This window comes from Pseudopodoces humilis, chromosome 2 (assembly GCF_049639895.1).
Source record: "Pseudopodoces humilis isolate 2021_Gansu_Grassland_sample_001 chromosome 2, ASM4963989v1, whole genome shotgun sequence".
Lineage (NCBI taxonomy): Eukaryota > Metazoa > Chordata > Aves > Passeriformes > Paridae > Pseudopodoces > Pseudopodoces humilis.
In genome coordinates, this window is record NC_142201.1 from 1,356,537 (window position 1) to 1,371,081 (window position 14,545).

General features: G+C 54.9%; 1 protein-coding gene across 1 annotated transcript; it reads left to right on the top strand.

Annotated features, from left to right (window-relative positions):
• Nucleotides 1-165: 165 nt before the first annotated feature.
• ATP5PO (ATP synthase peripheral stalk subunit OSCP) lies at nt 166-2,742 on the top strand. Its single transcript, XM_005526572.2, has 7 exons — nt 166-229; nt 366-416; nt 698-808; nt 1,335-1,464; nt 1,579-1,691; nt 2,158-2,244; nt 2,552-2,742. Exons 1-7 carry the CDS (start codon nt 200-202, stop codon nt 2,663-2,665), a joined length of 636 nt encoding a protein of 211 aa, XP_005526629.1. The 5' UTR covers nt 166-199; the 3' UTR covers nt 2,666-2,742.
• The last annotated feature ends 11,803 nt before the right edge of the window (nt 2,743-14,545 follow it).

Consider the following 14,545-nt stretch of genomic DNA (forward strand, 5'->3'; position numbering starts at 1 on the left):
ACACAGGGACCCCGGGGGGACGCGGGGGCTGTGCTCCCTCAATGGGCCGGCAGGGGGCGCGAGGCTCGAAGGCGCCGCCCCGCGGAACTACAGCTCCCAGCGTGCCCCGCGGCAGGATCGGCCTCTACCCGCGCTGGGGTGGGCGTGGCCCCGCCGCGCCTGCGCAGTGCGCAGTGACCCTTGGGGGCGGCCGGGAAAGATGGCGGCGGCAGCGGGGCTCGTCTTGAAGGTGAAATTGGGGGGCGGCGGGTCCTGGGCGCCTTTTGGGGGGAACAGTGCTGTCTCCAGCCCCGCCCGGGTCTCGGACCTTCCCCATCCTCGAGCGCTGCGCAGACGCCGCCATTCTCCCCCTTATTCCCCGCCAGGTGCGGCAGCTGAGTACGACGGCAGCGAGACCGGTGTCCAAGCTGGTCAAGGTGAGGGGGCAGCGGCGTTGTCCAAGGGACGGGGTAGGGAGGTCTCAAAGCTGGTGAAGATAAGGGGCAGGGGGTGTCCTGAAGGGGTCGGGAGGGGTCTCCGAGCTGATCGAGGTGGTCAGGGGGTGTCCAGGCTGGTCAAGGTGCCGGGGCAGGGCGCTGTGAGGGGCCGAGATGGTGGCGGTGAGGGGAGGGTGCAGCGCTGGCTCCCGGCTGGCCAGGGCGAGGGGCGGGGGTCTCTCCCCGGCTCCCCCGCTCAGTGCCTGCCCTCGCTCCCGCAGCCGCCCATCCAGGTGTACGGGCTGGAAGGGCGCTATGCCACCGCACTCTACTCGGCAGCCAGCAAGCAGAAGAAGCTGGAGCAGGTGGAGAAGGAGCTGAGCAGGGTGTGGGTAAGGTGTTCCACAGCCGGGGCTCCCGGGGGTGGGAGCAGGGGGAGTTCCCTGCTGCTCCTCACGAGCGGGGGGGCTGGGATCCTGTGACCTGTGAGGCTCCCAGCCTGCTGGCACCTGTACTGCCTGCCTGTGGTCCTGGTGCTTAAATGGGATATTGCCAAGGAATTGTTCCCTGAGAGGGTGGGGGGGCCCTGGAACAGGGTGCCCAGAGAAGCTGTGGTTGCTCCACCCCTGGAAGTGTCCAAGGCCAGGCTGGATGGGGCTTGGAGCAATCTGGGATAGTGGAAGGTGTCCCTGCCCATGGCATGGGGTGAGACTAGGTCTGTCCAATCTGTAAGGTCCCCTCCAACCCAAACCATTCCTTGATTCTCTAGCTGGAGCTGTCATTTCACTTCCCATGAGCTCCAGAGCTCTTTGTTCTCATTCCACGAATGCCCCTGCTGCCTACATTGGCTGCTCCAGGTGGGCCTTGTGATGCCAGGAAAACCCCTGGCCTTTGTCACATCCTTGTGTATTCCCTCAGAGCCTCCTGAAGGACCCCAAGCTGTCCAGTGTGGTGATGAACCCTCACACCAAGAGCTCAGTGAAACAAAAGGCCGTCAATGACGCCCTGGCAAAAGAGAGGATGTCCCCAATCACTGTCAACCTGATGAGTGAGTGACCTCTGGGCTTCAGGAGAACATCCCAGCCATGCCATCCATGGGAATTGCTGCTGGGATCTGCCTCTGGTGGTGCTTTAACCCCTTTGATGTGTGGCTGTTTTGCAGATCTGCTGGCTGAGAACGGCCGCCTGCGTTACACCCCGGGCATCGTCTCTGCCTTCGGGAAGATCATGAGCGCCTTCCGGGGGGAGGTGGTGTGCACGGTCACCACGGCTCAGGTGGGCTGGGAAGCTCTGGATCAGGGCAGCAGCAGGGAGTGGGAGAAAAGACAAACCTCTCCCGGTTAATGCTGCGCTCTGAGATTGAAGTACTTGCTGTGGGGACATGTCTCACCTCTGCCAAGCTGAAAAATTGCTGCAAAGAGCAATTGATATCCACCAGTTCCTGATCCAAAATGAAAACTTCATCCCATTGCAGCACAACAGGTCATGGCTTTCCTGCCATGGGCTGACAAAAGTCAGGCTGGTCTACACGTAGAGCTGCCCTCGTTCTTCATTCAAACAGGAAAATATTTCATGAAATTAGGAAGGCACAAAGTGGTTGTTGTTCCTGTGCTGACCTTGCATTATTCCTGTTCCAGGAAGTGTTTTCCAAGGGACCTGAGGAGAAAATTTGAGTTCTCATTATATCATTTGAGTATTTTTAAGTCCTTGATTTTCCTTTTCTTCTGTTCTTTTTTTTCAGCCCTTGGATGAGGCCAACCTCACTGAACTGAAGAGCGCTCTGAATGGGTTCCTAGCTAAAGGAGAGGTGTTGAAGCTGCAGACTAAGGTCTGGATTTTTGACTTAGAAATAAATATCACTAAGTTCTTGTTAGGGGTTTCTGTGTCTCTGATTTTCAGAAAAAGATTTTATTGAATCCAGTTTCTTTGTTACATAGTTCTGGGCTTTCTTGTAGACAAGATGATGTTTTTATTTCTAAAATCTTCCCTTTGGATGATGATGGACAATGAGCACAAAGTTATCTCAAAAAGGGCACTTTGAAAAGCTTTCTATTTTTTTTTTGCTAGTGTAAAACTTGTACCCTATGGTAACAAACTTCTGCTGATCGACTTTCTGTTCAATGTTCCTTCCTTAGACTGATCCATCAATCCTTGGTGGCATGATTGTCAACATTGGGGAGAAGTACGTGGACATGTCAACAAGGTCCAAGATCCAGAAACTCACAAAAATCATGAGAGAATCTGTCTAAGAGAGCTGCCCTGGTCATTCCCAGGGAAACCATGGAAACAGTCACATGGAAACAATAAAATTCTTCCTTCTTGTGGACATGGTGCCGAGTGTTTTGGTTGGGGAAGCACAGCCATGAAGGAGGAAGATGCTGAAGCTGCCCTGAGTTTATGTAGCTGTGGCTGAACATTAGTGGCACAACTTGAAGATGTGGCTCAGCCTGTTTGCTGGGGAAGGAATGGAAAGAGCACTGGGGGAGCTGATAAATGAGATCAGTGCTGTGGGGGGTCTGCCAGGCTCTCCAGAAAACTCTGGGGGTTGGTCTGTACTGCTCAGGCCAAGGGAAGGGATGGCAGGAAATGGCCCAAAGGCCATTCTAAATGGGAAGGTTTCAAATAGTGACTAGAAAAACATTCTCCAGAAGAGTGGTCTGGCCTTGGAATGAGCTGCCCAGGGAGGTGGTGGAGTCACTGTCTCTGGGAGTGCTCAGGAGAAGTTTGGATGTTGCTCTTGGGAAATGGTTTGAGGTGATGATGGTAGCACTGGATGATTCTGAAGGTCTCTTATAAATGAATTCATGATGCACGTGAGTATTTGGACTGGATGTTCACCCATTTCTTGTGTCCCCAAGGACAACCCAGCGTCTCCTCCCTCCCTTGCCCAATATCCAAGAGCAGAGAGTCCCTAGGCCAGCGTTCCTCTCTGTGGGAGCAGCAGGTGAAAGTTTGGGCACTTCTGCAGCCCTGAGAGAGGGGAAGGCAGCAATTCTCCTTTCTTTCTTTCATTCTTTTCCACACCAAAGGAGACTCCTGCAATGGGAAAAGGAATTGTTCTTGGTGGAGCTGCCCTGTGAGGCTCCAGCCCACAGGAGAGGCCTGGGGGACATCAGGTGTGGTCTCAGCTGCAGGTTGGCACTTCAAAGCAGTGCCAGGAGTGGGAAAGTTGGAGAGAAAACAGATTATCCAGAACCACACTTGATCTGTCTCCTCTCCCTCAGCGCACTTGGAGGAGGTTCTGGATAAATGATGCACGGCAAGGCGATGAAATCAGGAGTAACTCTGATTTTACTCCTGGCGTGCTGCCGTGCAGCCTCGGGAACCAGAGGTGCTCTTGTGCTCGTCTGAAGCGTGCGAGTCCTGCGGGAGTTCCACAGTGATCCTGAAGCCTTGGACCCAGCTGTTGATTTTTAATTGATGCTGCTCCGTTTGGCTTCAAGGTTTCCAAAATAAGGCAGACCACAATAAACAAATTGAAAAGTTCAAAATGAGAACAACAAGTGACAAAACTGTGTGTTTTATAAGGTAGTTTTAAGTCTTTTGTCAGTAGAGATGTTGCTCCTAACTACCTCTTTATGACTTTTGAGCCACATGTATCTCTAATTATACCTTTCTAGCACTGTTAAGCCTTTTAAGACCAGTGTAGAAGAGAACAGTGCAATCAATAGTGGTTTTCTGTCCCAAGTAAACGAAAAAACTCGTTTATCCCAACTAGACTAAAGCCTGTGGGTTTCGTGTCCCATGTCACCCAACGGGGCCGTGTGGCGATACTGGCGCAGCCGAGCGCAGCCCTTGGGGCCGCTGTCCGAATGCATTTGGAAGGGCACGGACACACTTGGAGCGCCTTTGTGCGTCTTTGTGCTCCGTGCTTTTGTTTTGCCGTGCGGGCGGAGCGGGGCCGGCGGGAGCCGCGCTCCCCTCAGAGCCCCTGAGGGCGGCAGCAATGGCGGCGCCGCTCCCTCAGCGGCCGGCCCCGGCCCCGGCGGGCGGGGAGCCCTCGGCAGCGCCCTGCTGGCAGCAGGGAGCGAGCCCCGGGCCCGGGCTCTGGCCCCGTGGCGCCGCACGGCCGAGGGGAGAGCTGCGAGAGTCGGGGCCGCGGCCATTGCCCCGAGCCAGGTGGCCCCGGCCTCGCGTGGTGCCCCTGGGCCGCTGAGCTCCCCGGGCCCGGCCGAGGCGCCGCGGCTGCGCTCGGTGCCCCTGCGTGTCACTGCTGAAGGCAGCGACGAGCCCCGCTGGCCGGGCACAGCCCTGAGGGCCAGCCCTGCTCCCCGGCCTCCCGCGGCACCTGCAGCCGCTGCCCACAGCTCCCTGGCACGTCGCTGCAAAGGCCAATTGCTCGTGGCCGGCGCAGCGCAGGCTGCAAAGGCCGGGCTCTGCAGTGCGGGGCTGGGGCTGGCACACGTGTGCCAGCGTGGCCAAAGCCTCTCAGGGCTCTGGGCACAGCAGGGGCCACAAGGCCACGAGGGGGTCCGGGGGCTGCTCCGGGCCGCTTCCTGCCCGCTGCGCTGGTGTTGGGCTGCCGGCGGTGGCCCTTTGTGACACGGGCGCGTGGGGTCAGGGCCCTCTGTGATGCGGGACACGGTGGTGGCCAGAGAGCCTTGTGACATCAGGGAGCCCCAGCCTGGCTGAGGGTATCCAAGGGGCGCAGAGCCCTGGGGTGCCCAGTCCCAGGAGAGCCGCTGTCTGAGGAGGAAGCAGCTCCCTGCGTCTCTCTTTACGAGAAGACGGTGGACGTTACATTGAGTTACATAGAAGATGGACAGAGACAAGGTGAACCCCAACTCCCAGCCTGCCCAAGGCCACCTGCTGAGCCTGTGGAGGAGGCCACGAGAGAGGGATGAGGCAGGAAGGAGAGGCCAATGGATGGAGAAGGCCAGGATCTTCACTGTGCCAAGGGAGCCATCTCCATCCCGCATGTCCTCATCCTCCTCACAGGTGCCCCTCAAGCTGCCACCGGTGGAGCTGAGGCAGCCAAAGGTGGGACCCAAAAACCTGAACAAACCATCGGTCTCACCAATGGAGCTCAGGCAGCCGCAGGCAGCACTGCAGGGCAGCCGGAGCCGGGCCCTGTCCCTCTGTGGGGACAGGCTGCCAACGCTGCCACAGCTGCCACAGCTGCCACAGCTGCCACAGCTGCCAGAGCTGTCACGGCAGCCACCACTGCCACCACTGCCACAGCTGCCACTGCTGCCACCACTGCCCTGCCTGGTGAGTCCCAGGGACACTCGCAGCCAGGGCACAGAGCTGGGGAGCGCAGGAGAGAAGGGGCCCCAGCCCTGCAGCCCCTGTCCTGGGCAGCCACACACCCCCGTGCCCAGGGTGCTCTTGCCCCCGCTCAGGGTGGCCCAGGAGGGCACAGCCCGTGTGTCCCCGAGCTGGCGGCTGCAACCTGTGCCACCCATCCCCTCGGGGGCTCGAGTCATGGAGCGCAGCCTCACGGGCACAGCTCCAGAAAGACCAGATAACAACGAGCTGTCCCGAGGGGAAAGTGACAGTGACCAGGTGCTGTTCCCAGTGGAAGATGACAGTGAGCTCTTTCCAGTGGACAGCACAAGTGATGAGGAGCTGTCCCCAGTAGAAGAGGCCACTGAGCTCTCTCCAGGGGACAGCAAGAGTGAGCCAGGGGTGTCCTCAGTGGAAGAGGCCATCAACGTGATTCCAGGGGACAGCACGAGTGACCAGGAACTATCCTCAGTGGAAGAAGCCATCGTGGCTGTTTCAGGGGACAGCCCAACAGATGAGGAGCTGTCCTCAGTGGAAGAGGACATCGAGGGCATTGCAGAGGACAACACAAGTGACGAGAAGCTGTCCCCAGTGGAAGAGGCCTCTGAGCTCATTTCAAGGGACAGTCTGATTGATGAGGAGCTGTCCTCAGTGGAAGAGGCCATTGAGGTCGCTCCTGAGGACATCACAAGTGACCTGGAGCTGTCCCCAGCAGAAGAGGCCATCGTGGTCGTTTCAGGGTACAGTCCGACTGATGAGGAGCTGTCCTCAGTGGAAGAGGCCATCGAGGTTGCTCCTGAGGACAGCACAAGTGATGTGGAGCTGTACCCAATGGAAAATGACAAGGAGCACTCCCGAGGGGACAGCAAGAGTGACAAGGAGCTGTCCCCAGGTGAAAAGGAGAGTGAAAAAGAGCTGTCCCAATGGCTAGAACATGAAGCTGGAGAGCTCTCCCAATGGGAAGAACAAGAGGATGAAGAGCTCTGCCATTGGGAAGATGAGGATGAAGCACTCTCCCATAGGGAAGAATGTGAGGTTGAAGAGCTGAGAAGGATGGCCCTGCTTGGTGGTATGGAAGAAGATTCAAGCTCATCACCTGAACTGCCTGAAGTGGAGGAGATATCAAGACATCAGAAGGTGCTGGAATGGCTGGAAGCCAATTTCCCCAATGATTATGGTGATGAGGAGGAGGAAGAGAAGGAAGCTGAACTGAATCAAAGAATGCAATGGTGCAAGCAGAAGGTGGAGGCCCAATGGCGAGAGCTGTTGGACTCCTTGTCACTTCTCAGTTTCAATCTCAGTGACAACGTGCATTCCAAAGGGGAGCAGTGCAAAGACCAAGAGATGTCCCAGGGGGAAGATGCCATCCAGGACAACATCTGGAATAAACCCTTGGTGGATGATGAGGAACCCCTGGAGGGACCCAGCTGCTCCAGGCATGTGGGTGCAGAGCTGGCAGCCGAGGCAGCCCGTGCCCTGCCCAGCGCCTCTCCCGCCCTATGGAGTCCCACGGACACCGAGCTGGCAGCTGCTACCCCGGCCAGAGCTACTGAGGAGGAGGAGCCCCCTGAGCTTCTTGCTCCAGAGGATGGAAAGGCAGCACATTCTCTTGTCCTCAGTGAGGCGAGGACAGCCCCGGACACATGGAGCCTGCTCAGTGTCCTGTTCTATACTCCAGCCAGCAGCCCGGCTCAGCTGAGCATGAACCAGAGCAGCAGCAGTCAGACCCTGCACACGGCTCTGCTGGAGATGCAGGCACTGAGGCAGCAGCAGCAGGAAGAGGATGCCCTGGAAGAAGGGATTGCTGCAGAAAGAGAAGCAGCAATTACAGCAAAAAGGGAAGGGAGCCCGGTGCCTGCCCCGCACGGCCCCCCCAGGCCCTGGCCCCAGCTGGGAGCCCAGGCCCTCGGCGGGCAGCCGGTTGTCCCCAGGAGACGTCCCTCCCGCTTCAGGCGGGCGCTGCGGGCGCTGCGGGCGCTGTTCCGGTGGCCCTGCCTGAGGCCACAGCCGGAGGAGTAAAACAGGGCACCGAGAGCAGGGATTGCTCCCACAGCCTCCCTCCCGGCAGGACTGCGGCTCACACGGGGCGGCCAACACCAACGGGAGCTGGGACACCAACGGGAACAGGACAAGGAGCACAAAGAAGGAGGTGACCATGAAGAAGAGGAAGAAGATGATGAAGAAGGGGAAGGAAATGAAGATGAAGAAGGCGACCAAGATGAAGAAGACCAAGAAGATGAAGAAGGCCAAGAAGATGAAGACGAAGACAAAGAAGATGAGGATGCTAAAGATGAAGAAGACAAAGAAGATGAAGAAGACTGAGATGATGTAGAAGATGAATAAGGCAAAGAAGAGAAAGAGGATGAAGACAAAGAAGAAGATGAAGAAGCAGAAGAAGGAGAAGAAAAAGAGGAGGAGGAATATTTTGAAGATAAATAGGAGAAAAAGAAGAATAGTCATAATTTTAAAAATACCTAGAAGTAGAGGAAGAAGAGAAATAAGAATAAGGATAGGAATAGGAGTAAGAATAAGAATTTTATAACGTAGAAGTAGAGGATTAATAGGAATAGGAACCTGAATTTTAAAATGCATAGATGAAGAAGATTAAGAAAAGTAAGAATTTGAAGTTTAAAATACATAGAAGAAAAGGAAAAGAAGAGTAGTAAGGTGTATAGAAGAAGAAGAAGAAGAAGAAGTAGGAGAAGAAGTAGTTTAGAATCCATAAATGAAGAAGAGCTCAAATGAATAAATGAAATTACCAAATAATTTGTCTTTATTACAGACTGTATTTTTACATTATGATACTATGATATAAAACATGAATAAGCAATTATGTTGTAATTATGATACATTCTGATTTCCCAGAAAATAACCTAAGAAGGAGAGAACACTGTTGCAGTAAGAGAAGAATTTGTATATTTTTGCTAAGCAAGTTTGTAAGGCCCAAGAAAAGCGTCTCCAGATTTGATGTCCCGTCTGTGCGAGGTGCCCATGGATTTTCTGGGTGCCAGTGAGTCCCCTGTGAGCAGGGAGTGCTGAGCCCCAGCGGCAGCGGGAGAGTTCCCGGCTGGGCCGGCAGGGCAGGGCTGGCCCTGCTCTCTGCAGGCAAACGAAAGGCACCCGTTGAGGCCGGCTGAGAGAGAAGTGTGCTGGGAAGCCTTTGCAGCAGGGCTGGGCAGCCCAATGCCCACCTTGTCCCCAGCCCAGAGCCCTGAGTGCCACGTCCAGCCCTTCCTTGGGCACCTCCAGGGATGGGCACTGCAAAGCTCCCTGGGCAGCCCCTGCCAAGGCCTGAGCTCCCTTTCCATGGGCAAATTCCTGCTGCTGTCCACCCTGAGCCTCCCCTGGCCCAGCCTGAGGCCGTTTCCCCTTGTCCTGTTGCTGTTCTCTGGGAGCAGGACCCCACCCGCACCTGCCAGCCCCTCCTGGCAGGGAGTACAGAAGGATTGTTCCTTCCTTAGGCCCTCTCCTCCTCCTCCTCCTCTCTGCTTTCCAAAAGCGAAGAAGAATCACTGCAGGGTGACAAATGCCACATGAGAGTATTTGGACTGGATGTTCACCCATTTCTTGTGTCCCCAGGGACAACCCAGTGTCTCCTCCCTCCCTTGCTCAATATCCAAGAGCAGAGAGTCCCTAGGCCAGCGTTCCTCTCTGTGGGAGCAGCAGGTGAAAGTTTGGGCACTTCTGCAGCCCTGAGAGAGGGGAAGGGAGGAAGGCTGATCAACAGCCAACTGAACGTGGGCCAGCAGAGTGCCCTGGTGGCCAAGAAGGCCAATGGCCCCTGGCCTGGATCAGGAATGGTGCGGCCAGCAGGAGCGGGGAGCTCATTCTTCCCCTGTGCTCGGCACTGCTGAGGCCACACCTCGAGTGCTGTGTCCAGTCCTGGCCCCTCAGTTTGGGAAGGACGCTGAGACACCTGAGCGCGTCCAGAGGAGGCAACGAGGCTGGTGAGGGGCTGGGAACACAAACCCTGTGAGGAACCACTGAGGGAGCTGGGGTTGTTTAGCCTGGAGAAAAGGAGACTCAGAGGTGACCTTATCACTCTCTGCAACTCCCTGAAAAAAGTGGTTGTTGTTATGAAGAAAAACCATTTTCAAGCAAGGTCTGTGTTACGATGTAATGTTGGTGTTGCAGTGTAATGTTGGTTACAAGGTGTACCACAAAGTGAAGAACGTTGTTGCTGTTTCTACCCCATGTGAATTGTATTGAGTTCATCTCTTCCCCGAGTGTTCCAATCCCTGCCGGTCTGGTCACGGTCGCTGCTCCCCAGCGTGGGGTACCCCCAGCCTCAGGGTGCAAATGAGGGGAAAAGGGTCAGGAGTGCTGAGAGCCCCTGGATCAAGCGGAGCGGATGAAAGACAGACAAAAGAGCCTCATAACCCAACTGGCAGAGACACCAGGATGTTCCCAGCCTCGACTCGGAGTCCGTGCCATCCTCAGGGAAGAGCTTGACTGGGATGACAGCCCTACACAAACCAGCCACGAGAGATCTTCCACGGATTCCCGTGAGGACGGAAGCCCCAGGCCTGCCGAGGGCACAGGACTGAAACACCTCCTTCCTGGTGACCTCGTGGGAGCAGTGGCGGCGTGCGCAGCCCCCGAGCCCCCACCCCGCAGCCGATATCTGAATAAAGGCACAAAAAGGACTCAGGTGTCCTGCCCGTTCATTTCAGCTGGAGCCAGGTGGGGTCGGTCTCTTTCTCCAGACAACAACTGACAGAACCAGAGGACTCAGCCTTAAGCTGCACCGAGGGAAATACAGGTTGGATATTAGGAAAAGGTTTTTTACAGAAAGGGTGATAAATTATTGGAGTGGTTTGCCCAGGGAGGCGGTGGAGTCACCATCCCTGGATGTGTTTAGAAAAAGCCTGGATGTGGCACTCGGTGCCATGGTCGAGTTGAGGTGTTAGGGCTGGGTTGGAGTCAATGATGTTGAAGGTCTCTTCCAAGCTGGTGATTGCGTGACTGTGTGATTCTGTGAATGTTCCTTTCATTCTTTTCCACACCAAAGGAGACTCCTGCAATGGGAAAAGGAATTGTTCTTGGTGGAGCTGCCCTGTGAGGCTCCAGCCCACAGGAGAGGCCTGGGGGACATCAGGTGTGGTCCCAGCTGCAGGTTGGCACTTCAAAGCAGTGCCAGGAGTGGGAAAGTTGGAGAGAAAACAGATTATCCAGAACCACACTTGATCTGTCTCCTCTCCCTCAGCGCACTTGGAGGAGGTTCTGGATAAATGATGCACGGCAAGGCGATGAAATCAGGAGTAACTCTGATTTTACTCCTGGCGTGCTGCCGTGCAGCCTCGGGAACCAGAGGTGCTCTTGTGCTCGTCTGAAGCGTGCGAGTCCTGCGGGAGTTCCACAGCGATCCTGAAGCCTTGGACCCAGCTGTTGATTTTTAATTGATGCTGCTCCGTTTGGCTTCAAGGTTTCCAGAATAAAATGGACAACAAGAAACAAATTGAAAAGTTCAAAGTGACAATTCCTTGTGGCCTGGACAGCCGCTGCCCACAGCTCCCTGGCACGTCGCTGCAAAGGCCAATTGCTCGTGGCCGGCGCAGCGCAGGCTGCAAAGGCCGGGCTCTGCAGTGCGGGGCTGGGGCTGGCACACGTGTGCCAGCGTGGCCAAAGCCTCTCAGGGCTCTGGGCACAGCAGGGGCCACAAGGCCACGAGGGGGTCCGGGGGCTGCTCCGGGCCGCTTCCTGCCCGCTGCGCTGGTGTTGGGCTGCCGGCGGTGGCCCTTTGTGACACGGGCGCGTGGGGTCAGGGCCCTCTGTGATGCGGGACACGGTGGTGGCCAGAGAGCCTTGTGACATCAGGGAGCCCCAGCCTGGCTGAGGGTATCCAAGGGGCGCAGAGCCCTGGGGTGCCCAGTCCCTGCATCCGTCTGTGCTAGACGCCGATAGTGATAGGTGCCGATAGCGACAGACGACAGAGACCAGGCAGCTGCTGCCCCGGCCGGAGCTGCTGAGGAGGCAGCAGCGGGGTCAGTGCTGACACTGCGGGACAGACTGGACGACTCTGATGAGGAAATGAAACTTTGGCAGTTCTTGGATGACCTGGAGCCTTTCCTGGAGCGAGACCCAGAGCTGTCCCAGGAACTGTCTGACACGGAAGAGCGCATGGAGGAAGATGTGTTCCACTGGAAAGTGATGAATTACCCTGAACTCTCCAAGTGGGAAGAATACTTGGAGCAAGAACTGTCCCAGGGAGAAGACAGCAGCTCCCAAGTCCCCTCAGACTGGGAAGAATACATCGAGCAAGGGCTGTTCCACAGAGATGTCATCAGCTGTGCCGAAGTTTCTGACTGGGAAGAAGCCGGCATTGGCCAAGGTGTGTTAGGAGGGAACGGCAGCAGAGCCTCAGGACGCTCCAGTTGGGAAGATGACAATGACACGGAGCTTGTCCAGGGGAACTGGGAAGAGGAGACTGAGCACGGCATCGGGACCAAGCCCTTGCGCCCAGAGGATGACGAGTGGGACGAGGTGAGTGTCCTGGAGCTGCCCCCGGAAGAGGATAAGGACCAGAAATGGAGAGTTTTTGCGGCAGACCGGCTCCCGGTCCCTGTTCCTCGCGAGGCCTGGGTTGAGTGCCCGGCACAGGAGCCGTGCAGCCCAGGGCCAGTGCCTGCCCCGCACGGCCCCCCCGGCCCCTGGCCCCAGCGGGGAGCCCAGGCCCTCCGCAGGCAGCCGGCTGCCCCCAGGAGACGTCCCTCCCGCTTCAGGCGGGCGCTGCGGGCGCTGTTCCGCTGCTCCTGCCTGAGGCCACAGCCAGAGGAGTAAAGCAGAGGAGGAAGATGATGAAGACAAAGATAATGAAGAAGATGAAGTAAACGAAGAAGATGAAGAAGACAACTGTCTCATTTTTGAGACACATTTAATAGAGGCTACTCCACAAAGAAGTGTCCCTCCTAAAGGGATCCCCCACCCTCTTGGAACAGACTCTCAGCATAAACCACGACAGCAGCACAGGAGACAACGACAAAGACAAGAAAACAAAGAAGATGAAGACGACAGAGCAGATGAAGAAGACAAAGACTGTGAAGAAGAGGAAGATGAAGGCAAAGAAAACAAAAACAACAAAGATGATGTAGCAGATGAAGAAGACGATAAAGAGAATGAAGACAGACTAAGACAAAGAGGACAAAGACTAATTAGACACGGAACATGAAGAATACTTATTTAAGAATACATAGAAGAAGAATAGTATTAAGAATTAAAAAATAGAAGAAGAAGAGTAATAGGAATAAGAATTTAAATATATATATAAGAAGAAGAGTAATAGGAATTAGAATTTAAGAATACATAGAAGAAGAAGAGTAATAGGAATTAGAATTTAAGAATACATAGAAGAAGAAGAAGAGGAATAGGAATAGGAATTAGAATTTAAGAATACATAGAAGAAACAAAGAAGAAAAGTAGTAAGAAAAATAGAAGTAGTAAGAAGAATAAGAATAGGAATTTAGGAGTACAAAACTAAAGGGAAAATGTAATCAATAAATATAATTAGCAAATAATTTATTTTTGTTACATATTGTATATTTACATCACAGCCCATGCTATAAAAACACGGAAATAGAATATTTTGTATTTCTGATACCTCGTGTCCCTCTCTGCCGCTGCCCATGGCCGGGGAGCCGGGCTGGGTTAGGAAGGCAGCGCGAGTTTGGCGTGGCCGAGGAGCAGCGGCTGCTCCTTCCCAGCCTTGCTGTGGCTGTAAAGGTGCTGCAAAGGCTCTTCTCACCATCCTCACTTGTGTTTTGCACACTAAACCTCCACCAGAAGGACCTTGCAGCTGCCCCTGGGGCTAAAGCCGTGCACCCTCTACTCCCCTGTCCCTGCCCAGGGCCTGCTCAGCAGAAAGCAGCTGTGGAGTCACTTCTGGAGTCCGTACAACTCCTACACTGACAGAGCTCCTGGGCTCTCGTAGTTCCAGCTGAATGTGTCCTGCTCGGTGTCTCCTCCTCTCTGACAGGTGTTTCCTCTTTCTCTCTCTCCCTACCTCACACTTCTTGTGCAATCAAATCCGTGCTGTTGAATAACATCCTCTGTTGGTGTCCTGCGCTCTCACTTGCCCCTCAGTTGGGGCAGAGGCATCTCTCCCTCATCGCATGGTGACACCAGGGCAGGGACACCTCCCACTATCCTGGGTGGCTCCAGCCCCACCCGTGTTTTCCCTTGTTGTAGGTGCCTTTCCCAGAAGGCCAGGATCACACTCCAGGGATGGGGACTCCTCCTCAGCTCCTGCAGCAGCTCCATGTGTGACAGGAGGGCCGGGTCCTGCTCTGCCCTTTGGCTGTGGGGCCATGTCCCGGCACCGCTGCAGGGCCCTGAGCTCTGGGCACACGCGGCAGTGGCCGCTGGTGGCCCCTCTGGTGGCCGTGTCCCTGCTCCTGGCAGAGCCACCTGTCTCGTTAAGGACTTTTGGATTAGGTTCTTTTTCCCTTTGAACTGAAGACTGACGAGAGGGAGGCAGTTTTCTCTTGTTCGGTCTCAGTTGTTTATTTTTCCCTTATCAGCATTACAAGGTACAATGAGCTATGTGCACTATGATAGAAAAGGGGTAAAATGGCTAACAAAGATCTTCTTCAAGGTCTTTTATATGTCCATTTACCCAATTAACAAATGCCAACTAAATTATTTTTCTTAGTGACCCAATGACCCAACACCTGTGTGCTGCACTGTGACATTTTTTACCCAATCACTCACTACCGCCCAAAAACCCCTCGGAGAAGAACATGAAGAAGAAAGAAGAAGGACAAGAGACAACACCCTAAATCCTCCATCTTGTCTCTTGTTCTCTAAACTACTTTTTCACCCAGTGATTTAAGAAACTTTCTAATCTACACACTTACACTTTTCCTATCTAACTTTAACATTTGTTTTCATGTATCACCATGAAAACA